Source organism: Heterodontus francisci, chromosome 29 (genome assembly GCF_036365525.1).
Source record: "Heterodontus francisci isolate sHetFra1 chromosome 29, sHetFra1.hap1, whole genome shotgun sequence".
Classification (NCBI taxonomy): domain Eukaryota; kingdom Metazoa; phylum Chordata; class Chondrichthyes; order Heterodontiformes; family Heterodontidae; genus Heterodontus; species Heterodontus francisci.
Window position 1 is genome coordinate 28,725,167 of NC_090399.1, and position 16,132 is coordinate 28,741,298.

The 16,132-nt window shown below is 49.1% G+C and overlaps 1 protein-coding gene across 1 annotated transcript in view; it reads left to right on the top strand.

Annotated features, from left to right (window-relative positions):
* gabbr1b (gamma-aminobutyric acid (GABA) B receptor, 1b) overlaps window positions 1-16,132 on the top strand; it is a 586,011-nt gene that overhangs the window by 492,937 nt on the left and 76,942 nt on the right. Inside the window, 4 exon segments of the mRNA XM_068009633.1 lie at window positions 86-220; window positions 8,508-8,678; window positions 12,091-12,192; window positions 12,646-12,711. Coding sequence (XP_067865734.1) covers window positions 86-220; window positions 8,508-8,678; window positions 12,091-12,192; window positions 12,646-12,711 — 474 coding nt within the window.

The following is a 16,132-nucleotide window of genomic DNA, read 5'->3' on the forward strand; positions in this document are numbered from 1 at the left end:
AATCCACTGAACCCCAGATACCCAGGATTGAACCCTGGGCTGCAAGGCTGTGTCCCTGCCTGATTGGTTCTTCTTGTCTTTTCAGTGTGACCCTGGGAAATCCACCAAGTATCTGTATGAGCTGCTCTACAATGAGCCCATGAAGATCGTCCTCCTGCCAGGGTGCAGTGGTGTCTCAACACTGGTGGCAGAGGCAGCTCGGATGTGGAACCTGATCGTGGTGAGTAGCATGGCTTGGACATGAGTGAGGACCTGGAGAACCTCTCCCTATCTCCACTTGTCAACTATCTCTTTCCCTTTCTCTCCATCTGTCTCTGTCACTCTCCACCTCTCATCTCTCTCCCCGACTGTTCCTGTCTCTCTGTCATCTGTTTCTCTCTCTGTCATCTATCCAGCTCTCTCTATCTCTCTCCCTCCATCTCTCTCCCTCTGTTCTCATCTCTCTCCTTCTAGCCCCATCTCTCTTCCTCTGTCCCTTGTCTCTCTCTGTCTCTCTTTCTCTGTAAACATCTCTCTCCCTCCGTCCCTATCTCTCTCTCTCTCTGGATCTCTCCCTCTAACTCCGTTTCTCTCCCTCTGTCTCCACCTCTCTCCATCCTTCTCTTACCTCTATCTGTCTCTCTGTCTGTCTCCCTTTGACTCTGTCTCTCTCCCTTTAACTCCATTTCTCTCCCTCTGTCCCATCGCTCTCCGTCTCTCTGTCTGACTTTCTTCATCTCTCTCTCCCTCTGGCTTTGTGTCTCTCCATCTATATCGCCATCTCTCTTTCTGTTTGTTTCTGTCCTTGTTTTTCTGTGGCTGACTGCATTTATCTGTCTCTCTCTCTCTCCCTATCTCCTCCATTCCCAACCCTCGGGCGGAGGTGGGGGTTAATTATAACCAAGCCCGCCTGGGGGAACTGAAAGTGTTTGTGCCGGACGCCCGTTTTACGCACCGCCTGATTGTATACTCCATCGGTTGCGATGACCTGGTTAACAGTGTCGGTGGGTGAGCTGTAGTCCCAGCAGGCAGTCACAGAAATACCAGAACAGATCATTTTAGAATAGCTTTGCTGGAAAAGTGGGCATACACCGAGACAGATAGCAAAGTGGATCTTTTGTCGGTTTTCTGTCACTGAGGAGGACAGGAAATTGCCTGCTGTCACTGTGAAAACTGTGTGTCATTCACTCAAGTATTTATGTAAAATAAAACAGGGACTGGGTTGAAGCTGTGCCTGAGTTTAATGAACTGCCTTTCATAAAGGCAAGTTTACATGGCGGTGTTTGTGATGTTTCAGCGGCTGGTGTAGGAAGCAAAGGCTCTGTGTTGTGATCTATGGTCTCCTGTGATAGCTGGCTCCCTATTGGCCGATAAACAATTGCGATCCAGAACTTAAAGGACGTGAGAACCCCTTAAACGGGAGTGCTCAACAGCCGTTAATACCTGCTGCTATTGCTGCACCGATGCCGTGCTCTGTTCTGGGAGTGTCCTCACCTCCCACCCTTTGTGAACTTGAGGTCTTCCAAAGCTCTACCGCCGGTCTCCTAACTCCCACTTAGTCCTGTCCACCCATCACCCCTGTGCTCGCTGACCTACATTGACTCCTGGTTAAGCAATACCTCCATTTTAAAATCCTCTGCCTCCTTTTCATAATCTCTCTCCATGGCCTCGTCCCTCCCCATCTCTGCAATCTCCTCCAGCCCCACGACCCTCCGAGATATCTGAGCTGCTCCAATTCTGGCCTCTTGAGCGCCCCTGATTTTAATCCTGCCACTGTCGGCGGCCGTGCCTTCAGCTGCCTGGGCCCCAAGCTCTGGAATTCCCTCCCTAAACCTCTCCGCCTCTCCACCTCGCTTTCCTCCTTTCAGGCTCTCCTTAAAACCTACCTCGTTGACCAAGGTTTTGGTCACCTGACCTAAGATCGCCATGTGTGGCTCGGTGTCCTATTTTGTTGCTAACCCTGTTGTGAAGTGTCTTGGGATATGTCACTATGTTAAAAGCAAGTAACTGTTGTTGACGCTGCAGGTTGAAATAAAACCGCGTCCTATTCCAGCACTCTGATCAATAAGCCCTGGATCCCTTTATAAAAATGAATGGGAGTGTTGCTGCCAATAATTGACAGAATCTCCTCCATAAATCTCCATAGTGTAGACACAGGGGAGTTCAGACACACAAACTATTAAACCAGTTGTGAGTGAACGCTGATTGCCCTTTGACCCTGTTGTCGAAATCGTGATGGAAAGTCCTGGTGGGATTAGTGACAAGATAAACCTCTCATCGCTTGACTGTTCTTCCTTGCTGTCAGTTCCCATTAAATCTGTGTCTCACGTGTTCAGTGGCAAGCGTGGCTGAATCTGTGCTTTCTTTTTAACTTCTTTTGCCCTTGGCCTGCATTCATTTGAAAAAAAAAAATCAGCCACGTTTTATTTTTGGCGATGGTCGGGGCAGGCGATCAATTAAAATGGAAGCTGGGCAGCAAGAAATGGACACTCCTGAAGATGGTATCAAGAGAAAGAATGTCTTCAGACATCTATCTCCACCGCCCTCTGAAATCTCTGCCACCCTCTAATTCTGCTCTCTTCCACATCCCCGATTTATATCCCTCCATCATCGGTGGCCATGCCTGCAGTTACTCTGCTCTTGGCTCTGAAATACCCTCCGTAAACCTCTCCGCCTCTCTACTGCTCCCTCCTCCTTTAAGTCGCTCCTTAAAACCTTGTCCGTAGTTTAAGACGCTATGTAAATGCGAATGGTTGTTGTTGACCTGTGCAGGTCCGAAAAACCTGTGAACTGATGACGGGGCGGGAGTGGTCAGAGGCATTGCCCCGAGGGCTCCCGGGATAGGGACGGAGAGAAAGGAAAGAAAGCTCGGCCTGGGCTCCTGCTTGCCTGCACGCTAGGTGAAGCCAAGGTTCGATGCCACTCATGGTTGAACAGACTGCGCAAGGTCGCATGTGAGGAATGGTCACTTGGGAGTGGAGGGGAGCCAGCACCTGCGGAATTGGGCCCCCAACGAGAATCGGAGGGGTGGAGGATGGGGCAGTAAGGAAAAGTTTCAAAAAGGTGGCTAACTTTATGACCAAGGCCCAGTCCTGCCAATAGAGTCACATGGGGGGCAATTTTAACTTTGGGTCGTGGTATGAAATGGCTGATATCGAATTACCTGCCCGTTATGCATCTCTGCCCGATTTTTCTTTTCCATTGAAGGCCAAAGAATGGAAAATCAGTCGTAACTGGGCGACCAGTCCCAATAGCAGCCATTTTAAATTGCCGGCCAATTGTTAAAATGGCCGCCCTGATGCCCGTTGGCTGCCTGCATGCACCCGGCTGTTTCTGGCTCAGTCGCTCACCGAGAGAGCTGAGCTCGCAGATGCCAAATGTGTCAGCTGTGGCGTGTCAGCCAGGACTAGTGGCAGGAGGAGGGGAGGAGACGGGCGAGAATCTCCACCTCATTGGTGCTCACGGGCTCCTTCTCTACTTCCCCAGCTGCGCACTGCTTTCCCCGCCCCCCCACCAAACCCCCGACCCAGCTGAACCCTGACCCACTCCTGGTCCCTCCCATTGGCTTAAATGTGATTGGTTGCCAAGTTTTCCAGATGGCTAATAAGAGAGAGCGCAATGTGAGGAGTGCACACCGTTGCCAAGGCAACCACCCTGTAGAGCTCGACCCAGAAATGCAGTGAGAGACAAGGAACAAACTATGCGCGTGCTTTAACCCTTGTGTAACAGGATGGGTTCACACTCCCGTTCTGGTTCTGTGAGAGATTTAGGCACATTTAACCCTCGCCCACCTTGCCCGTGTGCCTATCCTTCATATGTGCTAAGGATAGTAGGATATTCAACAGTAGGGGTCACGCCAGCTTGGCCCAATCCTGTCCAGACTGCCACATTCAAATGCTCCTGCACATTCCTGGGATCAGGAGTGGGGAACCGACTGACTTCCTCCCTTCCAGGTCCAAAGAAGTGAGGAAGATCCCAGTGGCTCGATGGCCACCCCATGTGAGATCAGCCTTTTTTTATATTATTTCATAGGATGTGGGCGTCGCTGGCCAGGCCAGCATTTGATGCCCATCCCCAATTGCCCTTGAGAAGGTGGTGGTGAGCTGCCATCTTGAACTGCTGCAGTCCATCTGGTGTAGGTACACCCAGAGTGCTGTTAGGGAGAGTGTTCCAGGACTTTGATCAAGTGACAGTGAAGGAACGGCGATATAGTTCCAAGTCAGGATGGTGTGTGACTTGGAGGGGAACTTGCAGGTGGTGATGTTCCCATGCATCTGCTGCCCTTGTCGTTCTAGGTGGTAGAGGTTGTGGGTTTGGAAGGTGCTGTCGAAGGAGCCTTGGTGCGGTGCTGCAGTGCATCTTGTAGATGGTACACACTGCTGCCACTGTGCATCAGTGTTGGAGGGAGTGAATGTTGAAGGTGGTGAATGGGTGCCCATTAAGCGGGCTGCTTTGTCCTGGATGGTGTTGAGCTGCTTAAGTGTTGTTGGAGCCGCACCCATCCGCGCAAGTGGAGAGTATTCCATCACACTCCTGACTCGTGCCCTGTAGGTGGTGGACAGGCTTTGGGGAGTCAGGAGATGAGTTACTCGCCGCAGAATTCTCAGCCTCTGACCTGCGCTTGTAGCCACGATATTTATATCGCGAGTTCAGTTAAGTTTCTGGTCACCACCAGGATGTTGATAGTGGGGGATTCAGTGATGGTAATGCCGTTGAATGTCTAGGGAAAATGGTTAGATTCTCTCTTGTTGGAGATGGTCATTGCCTGGCACTTGTATGGCATGAATGTTACTTGCCACTTATCAGCCCAAGCCTGGATATTGTCCAGGTCTTGCTGCATTTCTACACGGACTGCTTCAGTATCTGACGAGTCACGAATGGTGCTGAACGTTGTGCAATCATCAGCGAACATCCCCACTTCTGACCTTATGATGGAGGGAAGGTCATTGATGAAGCAGCTGAAGATGGTTGGGCCTAGGACACTACTCAGAACCCCTGCAGTGATATCCTGGAGCTGAGATGATTGACCTCCAACAATCATAACCATCTTCCTTTGTGCTAGGTATGACTCCAACCAGTGGAGATTTGCCCCCATTGACTTCAGTTCTGCTAGGTCTCCTTGATGCCATACTCAGCCTTGGTGTCACTCTCACCTCACCTCTGGAATTCTTCGCTTTTTGTCCACATTTGGACCAAGGCTGTAATGAGGTCAGGAGCTGAGTGGCCCTGGCAGACTGAAACTAAGCATCAGTGAGCAGGTTATTGCTGAGCAAGTGCCGCTTGATAGCATTGTTGATGACACCTTCCATCACTTTACTGATGGTTGAGAGTAGATTGATTGGGCGGCAATTGGCTGGATTGGATTTCTCCTGTTTTTTGTGGACAGGACATACCTGGGCAATTTTCCACATTGCTGGGTAGATGCCATTCTACTGCTGCTGATGGCCCACAGTGCCTCACGGATGCCCAGTTTTGAGCTACCAGATCTGTTTTGAATCTATCCCATTTAGCACAGTGATAGTGCCACACAACACAATGGATGGTATCCTCAGTGCCAAAGGAAGATTCATCTCTACAAGACTGTGCGGTGGTCACTCCTACAATACTGTCATGGATAGATGCATCTGCGTCAGGTAAATTGCTGAAGGTGATGTAAATTAGATTTTCCCTCTTGTTAGTTCCTTCACCACCTGCCGCAGACTCAGACTAGCAGCTATGTCCTTCAGGACTTGGCCAGCTCGGTCAGTAGTGGTGCTACCTAGCCGCTCTTGGTGATGGAAATTGAAGTCCCCCGCCCAGAGTACATTTTGTGCCCTTGCCACCCTCAGTGCTTCCTCCAGGTGGTGTTCAACATGGAGGAGTACTGATTCATCAGCTGAGGGGGGGGTCGGTAGGTGGTAATCAGCAGGAGGTTTCCTTGCCCATGTTTGAACTGATGCCCTGAGACCTCATGGGCTCTGGAGTCAATGTTGAGGACTCCCAGGGTCAATCCCTCCCAACTGTTTAACGCTGTGCCGCCACCTCTGGTGGGCCTGTCCTGCTGATGAGACAGGACATACCCAGGGATAGCGATGAAAGAGTCTGGGGCATTGGCTGTAAGGTGTGATTCAGTGAGTATGCCAGGCTATTGATTGACTCGACTGTGGGACAGTTTTGGCACAAGTTTCCAGGAAGGCTCTGCAGTGCCTAGGTTGATGTCTAGTGGCCATCCATTTTTATTCTTATTTGATTTCTCTGCGGTGGTGTTGATACAACTGAGTGGCTTTCCAGGCCACTTCAGAGGGCAGTTAAGAGTCATCCACATTGCTGTGGGTCTGGAGTCACATGCAGGCCATAGACTGGGTAAAGGGGCAGATTTCCTTCCCTAAAGGCCATGAGGGAACCAGATGGGTTTTACGACAATCCGTATTTTCATGATCACCATTACTGAGACAAGCTTTTTATTCCAGATTTGTTCCCACAGCATTAGTCAGGGCTTCGGGATTACTTGTCCAGTAGCAATACCACTACACCACCATGATGAGATCAGCCTGGAATCATATTCTGGGATCTTTCTGTTCCCTATGGCTCAGTACCTCACCGATGGGTGATTTACTCTCCTGCAGTACTAAGGCAACTGAGAAATAGTCAAGGTAGGCCCCAGGCTGAACTAGAAGTACAGTTTGGGAAATCGGGAAGCCATGTTGGAGCGGCAGTGCGGCCTAGAAAGGGTCAGGTCCTTGAAACTGGTGTCAATAGCAGGAACCAGATCTCCTCATCTCTCATTTTAAGCTGTAATTTTAATTTTGAGTGATCACAGGAACAGTTTGTCGATGCTTTTCATAGTGGAGGTAGCTGCAAAACTGTTGTGTTTCTATTTCACTGATTTTACGTAAAAATTTAAATAAAAAAGCCTGAAAACAAATACACAGCAGATCGGTTAGGGTCTGTAAAGGAAAACAGACAGGTTAATGTATAGATGCTTCATTGTAAAAACAGACATGGGGCAAAGTGGGGGGGGTGGAGAAAGAGAGAGAAAGAAGGGGTGGAGAGAGAGGGGCAGAGAGATTGAGCGACAGAGAGAGGGGACGGAGAGAGGGGGAGGGGGAAAGAGGGAGAAGAGGCACTGGGACAGGGAGAGAGAGGAACAGAGGGGTAGAAACGAGAGAGAGCAAGGCAGAGAGAAGGAGCAGAGAGAGAGCGCGGGCAGATAGAGAGACAGAGGCAGAGAGAGAGGAAAGGGGCAGATACAAGGGCAGAGGGAGAGAGAGAAAGGCAGAGAATGAGAGTTGACAGCAAGAGAGAGGGGGGGGGGAGAGAAAGAGGGGCAAAGAGAGCAGAGAGACTGGGACAGAGAGGGAAGGACAGAGGGGGCAGATACAAGGGCAAAGTGAGCGAGAGAGAGGACAGACAGAGAAGGGCAGAGAGAGAGGCAGAGAGAGAGAGAGAAGGAGGCAGAGAAAAAGAGCAGAGAGGGAGACAGACAGTGAGGGAGAGGAGCAGACAGAGAGAAGCAGAGAGAGGGGCAAAGAAAGAGGAGACAGCAGAGAGACAGGGATAGAGAGAAGAGGGAGAGAGGGCAGAGAGAAGGGAAGCGGGAGAGAGAGGAGAGGGGTAACAAGTGCCCGTGTTACTGGCTGCCTCCAGCTTTCAGCTGCTTGTCTCTAGCTGAAACCGGCCCTTAGCTTGAATAAATTGGAAGCTCTTTGAGCCCATCAGGAGTCACAGTGCTGAATGGCTCTCATCCAATTTGCACAGAGTAGCGCACTTTCACTAACCTTCGACTCTTTGATGCGGCGTTGCTTAGCAACACTGGGAGCTTGGCAGCAATTCAGATGCTGATTCGCTGAGCTGAGCTATTCTGTAAGTGGAAGCCGTGAATTCCCCGACTTCACGCAGTGAGACCCTGCCAATCGGGGAGGGAGCACACAGTGTGAAGTGCATCGCGCAGTGTGGTGCTCCCAGGGTCTGAGCCAACAACAATGACTTGCATTTAGATAGCACCTTTAATGTAGTAAAATGCCCCCCAAGGCGTTCCACAGGAGCAATTATCAAGCAAAATTTGACACCGTGCTGGATAAGGAGATGTTCGGTCAGATGACCAAAAGCTTGGTCAAAGAGGGTCTTTAAGGAGTGTCTTAAAGGAGCAAAGTGAGGTACAGAGGCCAAGAGGTTTGGGAGGGAATCCCAGCACTTGGGGCCTAGGCAGCTGAAGACACGGCCACCGATGGTAGAACAGTTAAAATCGGGGGTACAAAAGAGGCCAGAATTAGAGGAGCGCAGAGGTGTCGGAGGGTTGTAGGATTGGAGGAGATTACAGAGATAGGGAGGGGTTGAGGACATGGAGGAATTTGAAAATAAGAATGCCAATTTTAAAATGGAGGCATTGCCAGTCTGGGAACAAGTGTAGGTCAGCGAGCACAGGGGTTGATGGCTGAACAGGATGGGCACTTGCATCACGTAGTGTGAGGCACCCCCCCACCCCACCCCCACCCCCCATGCATCACTGAACATGCCTGTGACCCTCTGCTCTGCTCTCCTCCCCGCAGCTCTCGTACGGCTCCAGCTCTCCGGCTCTCTCCAACCGCCAACGCTTCCCCACCTTCTTCCGGACCCACCCCTCCGCCACGCTCCACAATCCGACCCGGGTCAAGCTCTTCAAGAGGTGGGGCTGGACGAAGATCGCCACCATCCAACAGACCACGGAGGTCTTCACTTCGGTAAGGCTGGCCTGCCAGCGTGTGGGAAACTCTGGCGGCCGACATGAAGAGGACAGGTTGGGGTGGAAGGGGAGGGCGTGGAGGAATGGGAAGGAGCATTGATTTGCTATTAATTCACTCTCTGGATGTGGGCAAGGTCGGCATTTACTGCCCATCTCTAATTGCCCCACCCCGAGAAGGTGAGGATACCATTGAGTGACTTGCTCGCCCACTTCAGAGGGGGCAGTTAAGAGATGACCACTTTAGTGTGGGACTGGAGTCACATGTCAGCCAGGCCAAGCAAGGAGAGCAGGCTTCCTTGTACTATCAGTCCAGGTCTCTGGATTACAGGTCTAGTAACACAAGTGCTACGCCACCATATAAAGCCTTGTTAAGGTTATTTACGGTATTAATAGGGACCCCCTGTTAGATGGGTTGGTTAATGTGTCACCCAGTGTTGGATTGAAATCGCTGCTCTCCACCCTCTCCACCGGATTTGCTCTCAGCATGTCTCTTCAGCAATTCCACTTTATTTCAGAGCTGCTGTGATCCTCTGGTCCATAGTCATCTTCCATCTCATCCGACAAAGAAGCTCTTTGTCTTCCTTTTCACGCAGTGAGGACCTCGTGGATGCCGAGCAACTTCCTGATCCCTCTGCCTCTTTGTTTCCGTGAATATTGCGTCCGGTTCTGGTCACCACACTTTAGGAAGGATGTGAGGGTCCCTGAGAGGGTGCAGAGGAGATTTACCAGAATGGTTCCAGGGATGAGGGATCCGAGCTACAAGGTCAGGTTCACAGAATCACAGAATAATACAGTACAGTAGAGGCCTTTCGGCCCATCGAGTCTGCACCGATGCATTAAAGACACCTGACCTGCCTACTTAATCTCATTTGCCAGCGCTTGACCCATAGCCTTGAATGTTATGACGTGCCAAGTGCTCATCCAGGTACTTTTTAAAGGATGTGAGGCAACCTGCCTCTACCACCCTCCCAGGCAGGGCATTCCACCGTCACCACCCTCTGGGTAAAAGAGTTCTTCCTCAAATCCCCCATAAACCTCCTGCCTCTCACCTTGAACTTGTGTCCCTTCGTAACTGACCCTTCAACTAAGGGGAACAGCTGCTCCCTATCCACCCTGTCCATGCCCCTCATAATCTTGTACACCTCGATCAGGTCACCCCTCAGTCTTCTCTGCTCCAGCGAAAACAACCCAAGCCTATCCAACCTCTCTTCATAGCTTAAATGTTCCATCCCAGGCAACATCCTGGTGAATCGCCTCTGCACTCCCTCCAGTGCAATCACATCCTTCCTATAATGTGGCGACCAGAATTGCACACAGTACTCCAGCTGTGGCCTTACCAAAGTTCTATACAACTCCAACATGACTTCCCTGCTTTTGTAATCTATGCCTCGATTGATAAAGGCAAGTGTCCCATATGCCTTTTTCACCACCCTATTAACCTGCTCTTCTGCCTTCATAGATCTATGGACAAACACACCAAGGCCCCTTTGTTCCTCGGATCTTCCCAGTGTCAGGCCATTCATTGAATACTTCCGTGTCACATTACTCCTTCCAAAGTGTATCACCTCACACTTTTCAGCGTTAAATTCCATCTGCCACTTTTCTGCCCATTTGACCATCCCGTCTATATCTTCCTGTAACCCAAGACACTCAACCTCACTGTTAACCACTCGGCCAATCTTTGTGTCGTCCACAAACTTACTGATCCTATCCCCCACATAGTCATCTATGTCGTTTATATAAATGACAAACAATAGGGGACCCAGCACAGATCCCTGTGGTATGCCACTGGACACTGGCTTCCAGTCATTAAAACAGCCGTCTGTCATCACTCTCTGTCTCCTACAGTGAAGCCAATTTTGAATCCACCTTATCAAGTTACCCTGTATCCCATGTGCATTTGCTTTCTTGATAAGTCTCCCATGTGGGACCTTGTCAAAGGCTTTGCTGAAATCCATGTAAACTACATCAACTGCACTACCCTCATCTGCACACCTGGTCACATGCTCAAAAAATTCAATCAAATTTGTTAGGCATGACCTCCCTCTGACAAAGCCATGCTGACTATTCCTAATCAAATTTTGCCTCTCCAAGTGGAGATAGATTCTCTCCTTCAGAATTTTCTCCAATAGTTTCCCGACCACTGACATGAGACTCACTGGTCTGTAGTTCCCTGGCTTATCTCTGCAACCTTTCTCAAATAGTTGGACCACATTAGCTGTTCTCCAGTCCTCTGGCACCTCCCCCGTGGCCAGAGAGGAATTAAAAATTAGGGTCAGAGCCCCTGCAATCACCACCCTTGCCTTCCACAGCATCCTGGGACACAAATCGTCCAGACCTGAATATTTGTCCACTTTTAAGCCTTCCAAAACCTCCAATACCTTGTTACTCCCTATGACAATTTGCTCAAGAACCTCACAGTCTCTCTCTCAGTTCCATATCTACATCCTCATTCTCTTGGGTGAAGACAGATGTGAAGTATTCGTTCAACACCCTACCAATGTCCTCTGGCTCCACCCACATATTTGCCCCCTTGGTCCCTAATGGATCCTACTCTTTCCTTGGTTATCTTCTTCCCATTGATATACTTATAGAATATCTTGGGATTTTCCCTACTTTTACCAGCCAGAGCTTTCTCATATCGCCCTCTTTGCTCTCCTAATTGCTTTCTTAAGCTCCATCCTACACTTTCTGTATTCCACTAATGCTTCCATTGATTTGCTCTCCTTGTATTTGCTAAAAGCCTCTCTTTTCTTTCTCATCGGAGAAGCCGGGGTTGTTCTCCTTGGAACAAAGGAAGGGGAGATTTGACTGAGTTGTACAAGATTCCGACAGGTTTACGATAAGGTAAAGAAAGAGAAGCTCTTCCTATTAGTTGATGGTACAAGGACTAGGGACACAGATTGAAGGCTTTGGGCAAGAGTTACAGGAAGGATGTGAGGAAGAACTTTCTTACGCAGCAAGTGGTAATGGTCTGGAACTCACTGCCTACAAGGGTGGTGAAAGAGGAGACGATCAATGATTTCAATAGGGAAAGGAAATTGAGGGAAACTTCAGGGCTACGGGAATAGAGCTAGGGAATGAGACTGACTGAATTGCTCTACATTGAACAGTATGGACTTGAAGGCTGAATAGCCACCTTTTTTGCCATAATAGCTCAATGTTTCTACTTTATGACTCCTCCTGATCTTATTTCTCCTTCTGACCTCAGCATCGTTGGGCGTGTTTCCACCAATTGGAATTTGGACATTGGAGGTGCTTCAATCCAGCAGTGTTTTCGGGATTGTCCCAACTGATGGGGCTGAGATGAGCCAGGAGTTCAGCTCTCCCTAAGTCCGAGTTCCCGTTGCACTCAGTGGCTTGTCCCAGTTGCTCAGAATTCTGATCCTTTCCTCTGTTTCCTCCTCCAGACGTTAGATGATTTGGAGCAGCGGGTGAAGGAGGCTGGGATCGAGATCAGTGTGAGACAGAGCTTCCTGACAGATCCCGGTGTCGCTGTCAAAAACCTCAAGGTAACCTGAGAGCCATTGGAATAAATAGGTTGCAGTGAGGACTTATTATTAACTTTGACACCTTGCACAGTACCAGACAGTATTGAATCATTCCCTCCTCCCTCCCACCCATGTACTGTACATGTACAGGAGCTGACACTGACACACACACACACACACACACACACACACACACACACACACACACACACACACACACACACACACACACACACACACACACACACACACACACACACACGTTGTACAGTACCAGACAGGAGTGAATCGTTCCCTTTTACCTGCTGTGTACTGTACATATCCAAGAACTGACACTGACACACACACGGATGCTGTACAGTAATAGATGGGAATTAATAATTCCTTCATACCCCAAGTACGTCGTGCTGTGCAGGCAGGGATACCCTTGACTGGTTTTATAACCAAATGGAATACTTTTCCTCTTTTCTGCAGAGACAAGACGCCCGTATCATTGTTGGGTTATTCTACGAAACCGAGGCAAGGAAAGTCTTCTGTGAGGTACGAGCTCTTCGGCAAAAAAAAAACAAATTGCATTTATATAGTGCCTTTCCCATCCTCACGATGTCCCACCATACTTTAAAGCCAGTGAAGTACTCTAGAGTTGTAGTCAGTATTGTAATGTCAGAATCGTGGCAGCCAATTTACACACAGCAAGTTCCCACAAACAGCAATGTCTGTAATAACTGGATAATCTGTTTCAGTGATGATGGTTTGGGGGTTAAATATTGACCAGGACACTGGGGAGAACTCCCTTGCTCTTCTTGGAATAATGCCCGAGGATCTTTTACCAACTGAGAGGACAGAAAAGGCCTTGGTTTAAGGTCTCATCCAAAAGACGGTACCTCTGACTGAGCACTCCCTCAGCACTGGCACTGACAGTGTCAGCCTAGATTTTGTACTCAGGTCTCTGGAATGGGCCTCAAGCCTACGACCTGACAGGCAAACCCGCTCCGCTACTTCGCCAAGATTGTTGCCCATTGTCACATCCACACCATCCTGGCATGATAAGGGGCAAGGACCGCAGAAGCAGCTGCTCCTGCAGAGACTGGGTTTTCTATCCGTATCTCCTTGGATCCCCGACCGGGAAATTCCAACCTGTTGGAGCCTCGCTGCAGAGCCCTGAGCCCACAGTCTAGACTGACATTTCTAGTGCCAGTACTGAGGGATTGCCACAATGATGGGGGAGGGGGCAGTAACTGAGGGACTGCTGCGCTGTCAGAGATGCCATCTTCTGCACGAGCTAATTGAGAGTTCGCATGCGGTGTTGGTCTCCTGGTTGAATAGGTAGATTGGCTGGGTACGTGGAGATTGAATGGTCTGGATGTGAGAACCCACCTGTGTAAGGAGTGCTACATTGTCAGACATGCCATTCTTTGGCAGATGGGCATTAAAGATCCTGAAGGAACAGAGGAACACGAGGCAGGCCATTCGGCCCTTGGAGCCTGTTCCGCCATATCATGACGGATCTATGTCTTAACTCCATCTACCTGCCTTAGTTCTATACTTTATCTACCCTATCAACTCCTATCATCACCTTTAAACATGTCAATGTTCAAGCAGGAGCGAGGAGTTTTCCTCACAAACCAGTCAGCAATGTTATCTCAACTAGCACATTACCCTGTGATGTATCTCATTGCTATTTGTGTGCGCAATGGCCCTCGAGCGTTCTCACATTACAAATATCACCACACTTCAGAATAATTGATGGTTCGTGAAACAGTGTAAGAAAGTTCTCAGAGTTGTGGTAAGGTGCTATATGAATAAATACAACAGTTTCGTTCTTATCTCACACGACCCCAACAAACTCATCCAGTTCAGCTACAGCGTGGGATATAACTTTGACCATTCCCGGTAGCCCTCTGATATAACACACCCTGCCCTGTAACACTCTGATATAACACACTCTTCACTGTAACACTCTAATATAACATACTCTTCACTGTAACACTCAAATATAACATACTCTTCACTGTAACACTCAAATATAACATACTCTTCACTGTAACACTCTAATATAACATACTCTTCACTGTAACACTCAAATATAACATACTCTTCACTGTAACACTCTGATCTAACACACTCTTGGCTGTAAAACTCTAATATAACACACCCCTCACTGTAACACTCTGATATAATATACTCTTCACTGTAACACTCTAATATAACACACTGTTCACTGTAACGCTCTGATATAACACACTCTTCACTGTAAAACTCTAATATAGCGCACCCCTCACTGTCTTCTTCTTCTTCTTTGGCCTCCTTGTCTCGAGAGACAATGGGTAAGCGCCTGGAGGTAGTCAGTGGTTTGTGGAGCAGCGCCTGGAGTGGCTATAAAGGCCAATATTAGAGTGACAGACTCTTCCACAGGTGCTGCAGAAGAAATTGTTTGTCGGGGCTGTTACACAGTTGGCTCTCTGCTTGCGCTTCTGTCTTTTTTCCTGCCAACTGCTAAGTCTCTTCGACTCGCCACACTTTAGCCCTGTCTTTATGGCTGCCCGCCAGCTCTGGTGATTCCTGGCAACTGACTCCCACGACTTGTTATCAATGTCACAGGACTTCATGTCGCGTTTGCAGACGTCTTTAAAGCGGAGACATGGACGGCCGGTGGGTCTGATACCAGTGACGAGCTCGCTGTACAATGTGTCTTTGGGGATCCTGCCATCTTCCATGCGGCTCACATGGCCAAGGCATCTCAAGCGCCGCTGACTCAGTAGTGTGTATAAGCTGGGGATGTTGGCCGCCTCGAGGACTTCTGTGTTGGAGATACGGTCCTGCCACCTGATGCCAAGGATTCTCCGGAGTCAGCGAAGATGGAATGAATTGAGATGTCGCTCTTGGCTGACATACGTTGTCCAGGCCTCGCTGCCATAGAGCAAGGTACTGAGGACACAGGCTTGATACACTCGGACTTTTGTGTTCCATGTCAGTGCGCCATTTTCACACACTCTCTTGGCCAGTCTGGACATAGCAGTGGAAGCCTTTCCCATGCGCTTGTTGATTTCTGCATCGAGGAACAGGTTACTGGTGATAGTTGAGCCTAGGTAGGTGAACTCTTGAACCACTTCCAGAGCGTGGTCGCCGATATCGATGGATGGCACATTTCTGACATCCTGTCCCATGATGTTCGTTTTCTTGAGGCTGATGGTTAGGCCAAATTCATTGCAGGCAGCCGCAAACCTGTCGATGAGACTCTGCAGGCACTCTTCAGTGTGAGATGTTAATGCAGCATCGTCAGCAAAGAGGAGTTCCCTGATGAGGACTTTCCGTACTTTGGACTTCGCTCTTAGACGGGCAAGGTTGAACAACCTGCCACCTGACCTTGTGTGGAGGAAAATTCCTTCTTCTGAAGACTTGAACGCATGTGAAAGCAGCAGGGAGAAGAAAATCCCAAACAGTGTAGGTGCGAGAACACAGCCCTGTTTCACACCACTCAGGATAGGAAAGGGGTCTGATGAGGTGCCGCTATGTTGAATTGTGCCTTTCATATTGTCATGGAATGAGGTGATGATACTTCGTAGCTTTGGTGGACATCCGATCTTTTCTATAATAAAAGCAAAATACTGCGGATGCTGGAAATCTGAAACAAAAACAAGAAATGCTGGAATCACTCAGCAGGTCTGGCAGCATCTGTGGAAAGAGAAGCAGAGTTAACGTTTCGGGTCAGCGACCCTTCTTCGGAACTGACAAATATTAGAAAAGTCACAGATTATAAACAAGTGAGGTGGGGGTTGGGCAAGAGATAACAAAGGAGAAGGTGCAGATTGGACCAGGCCACATAGCTGACCAAAAGGTCACGGAGCAAAGGCAAACAATATGTTAATGGTGTGTTGAAAGACAAAGCATTAGTACAGATTAGGTGTGAATATACTGAATATTGAACAGCAGCAAGTGCACACCTGAAGAAAAACAACCT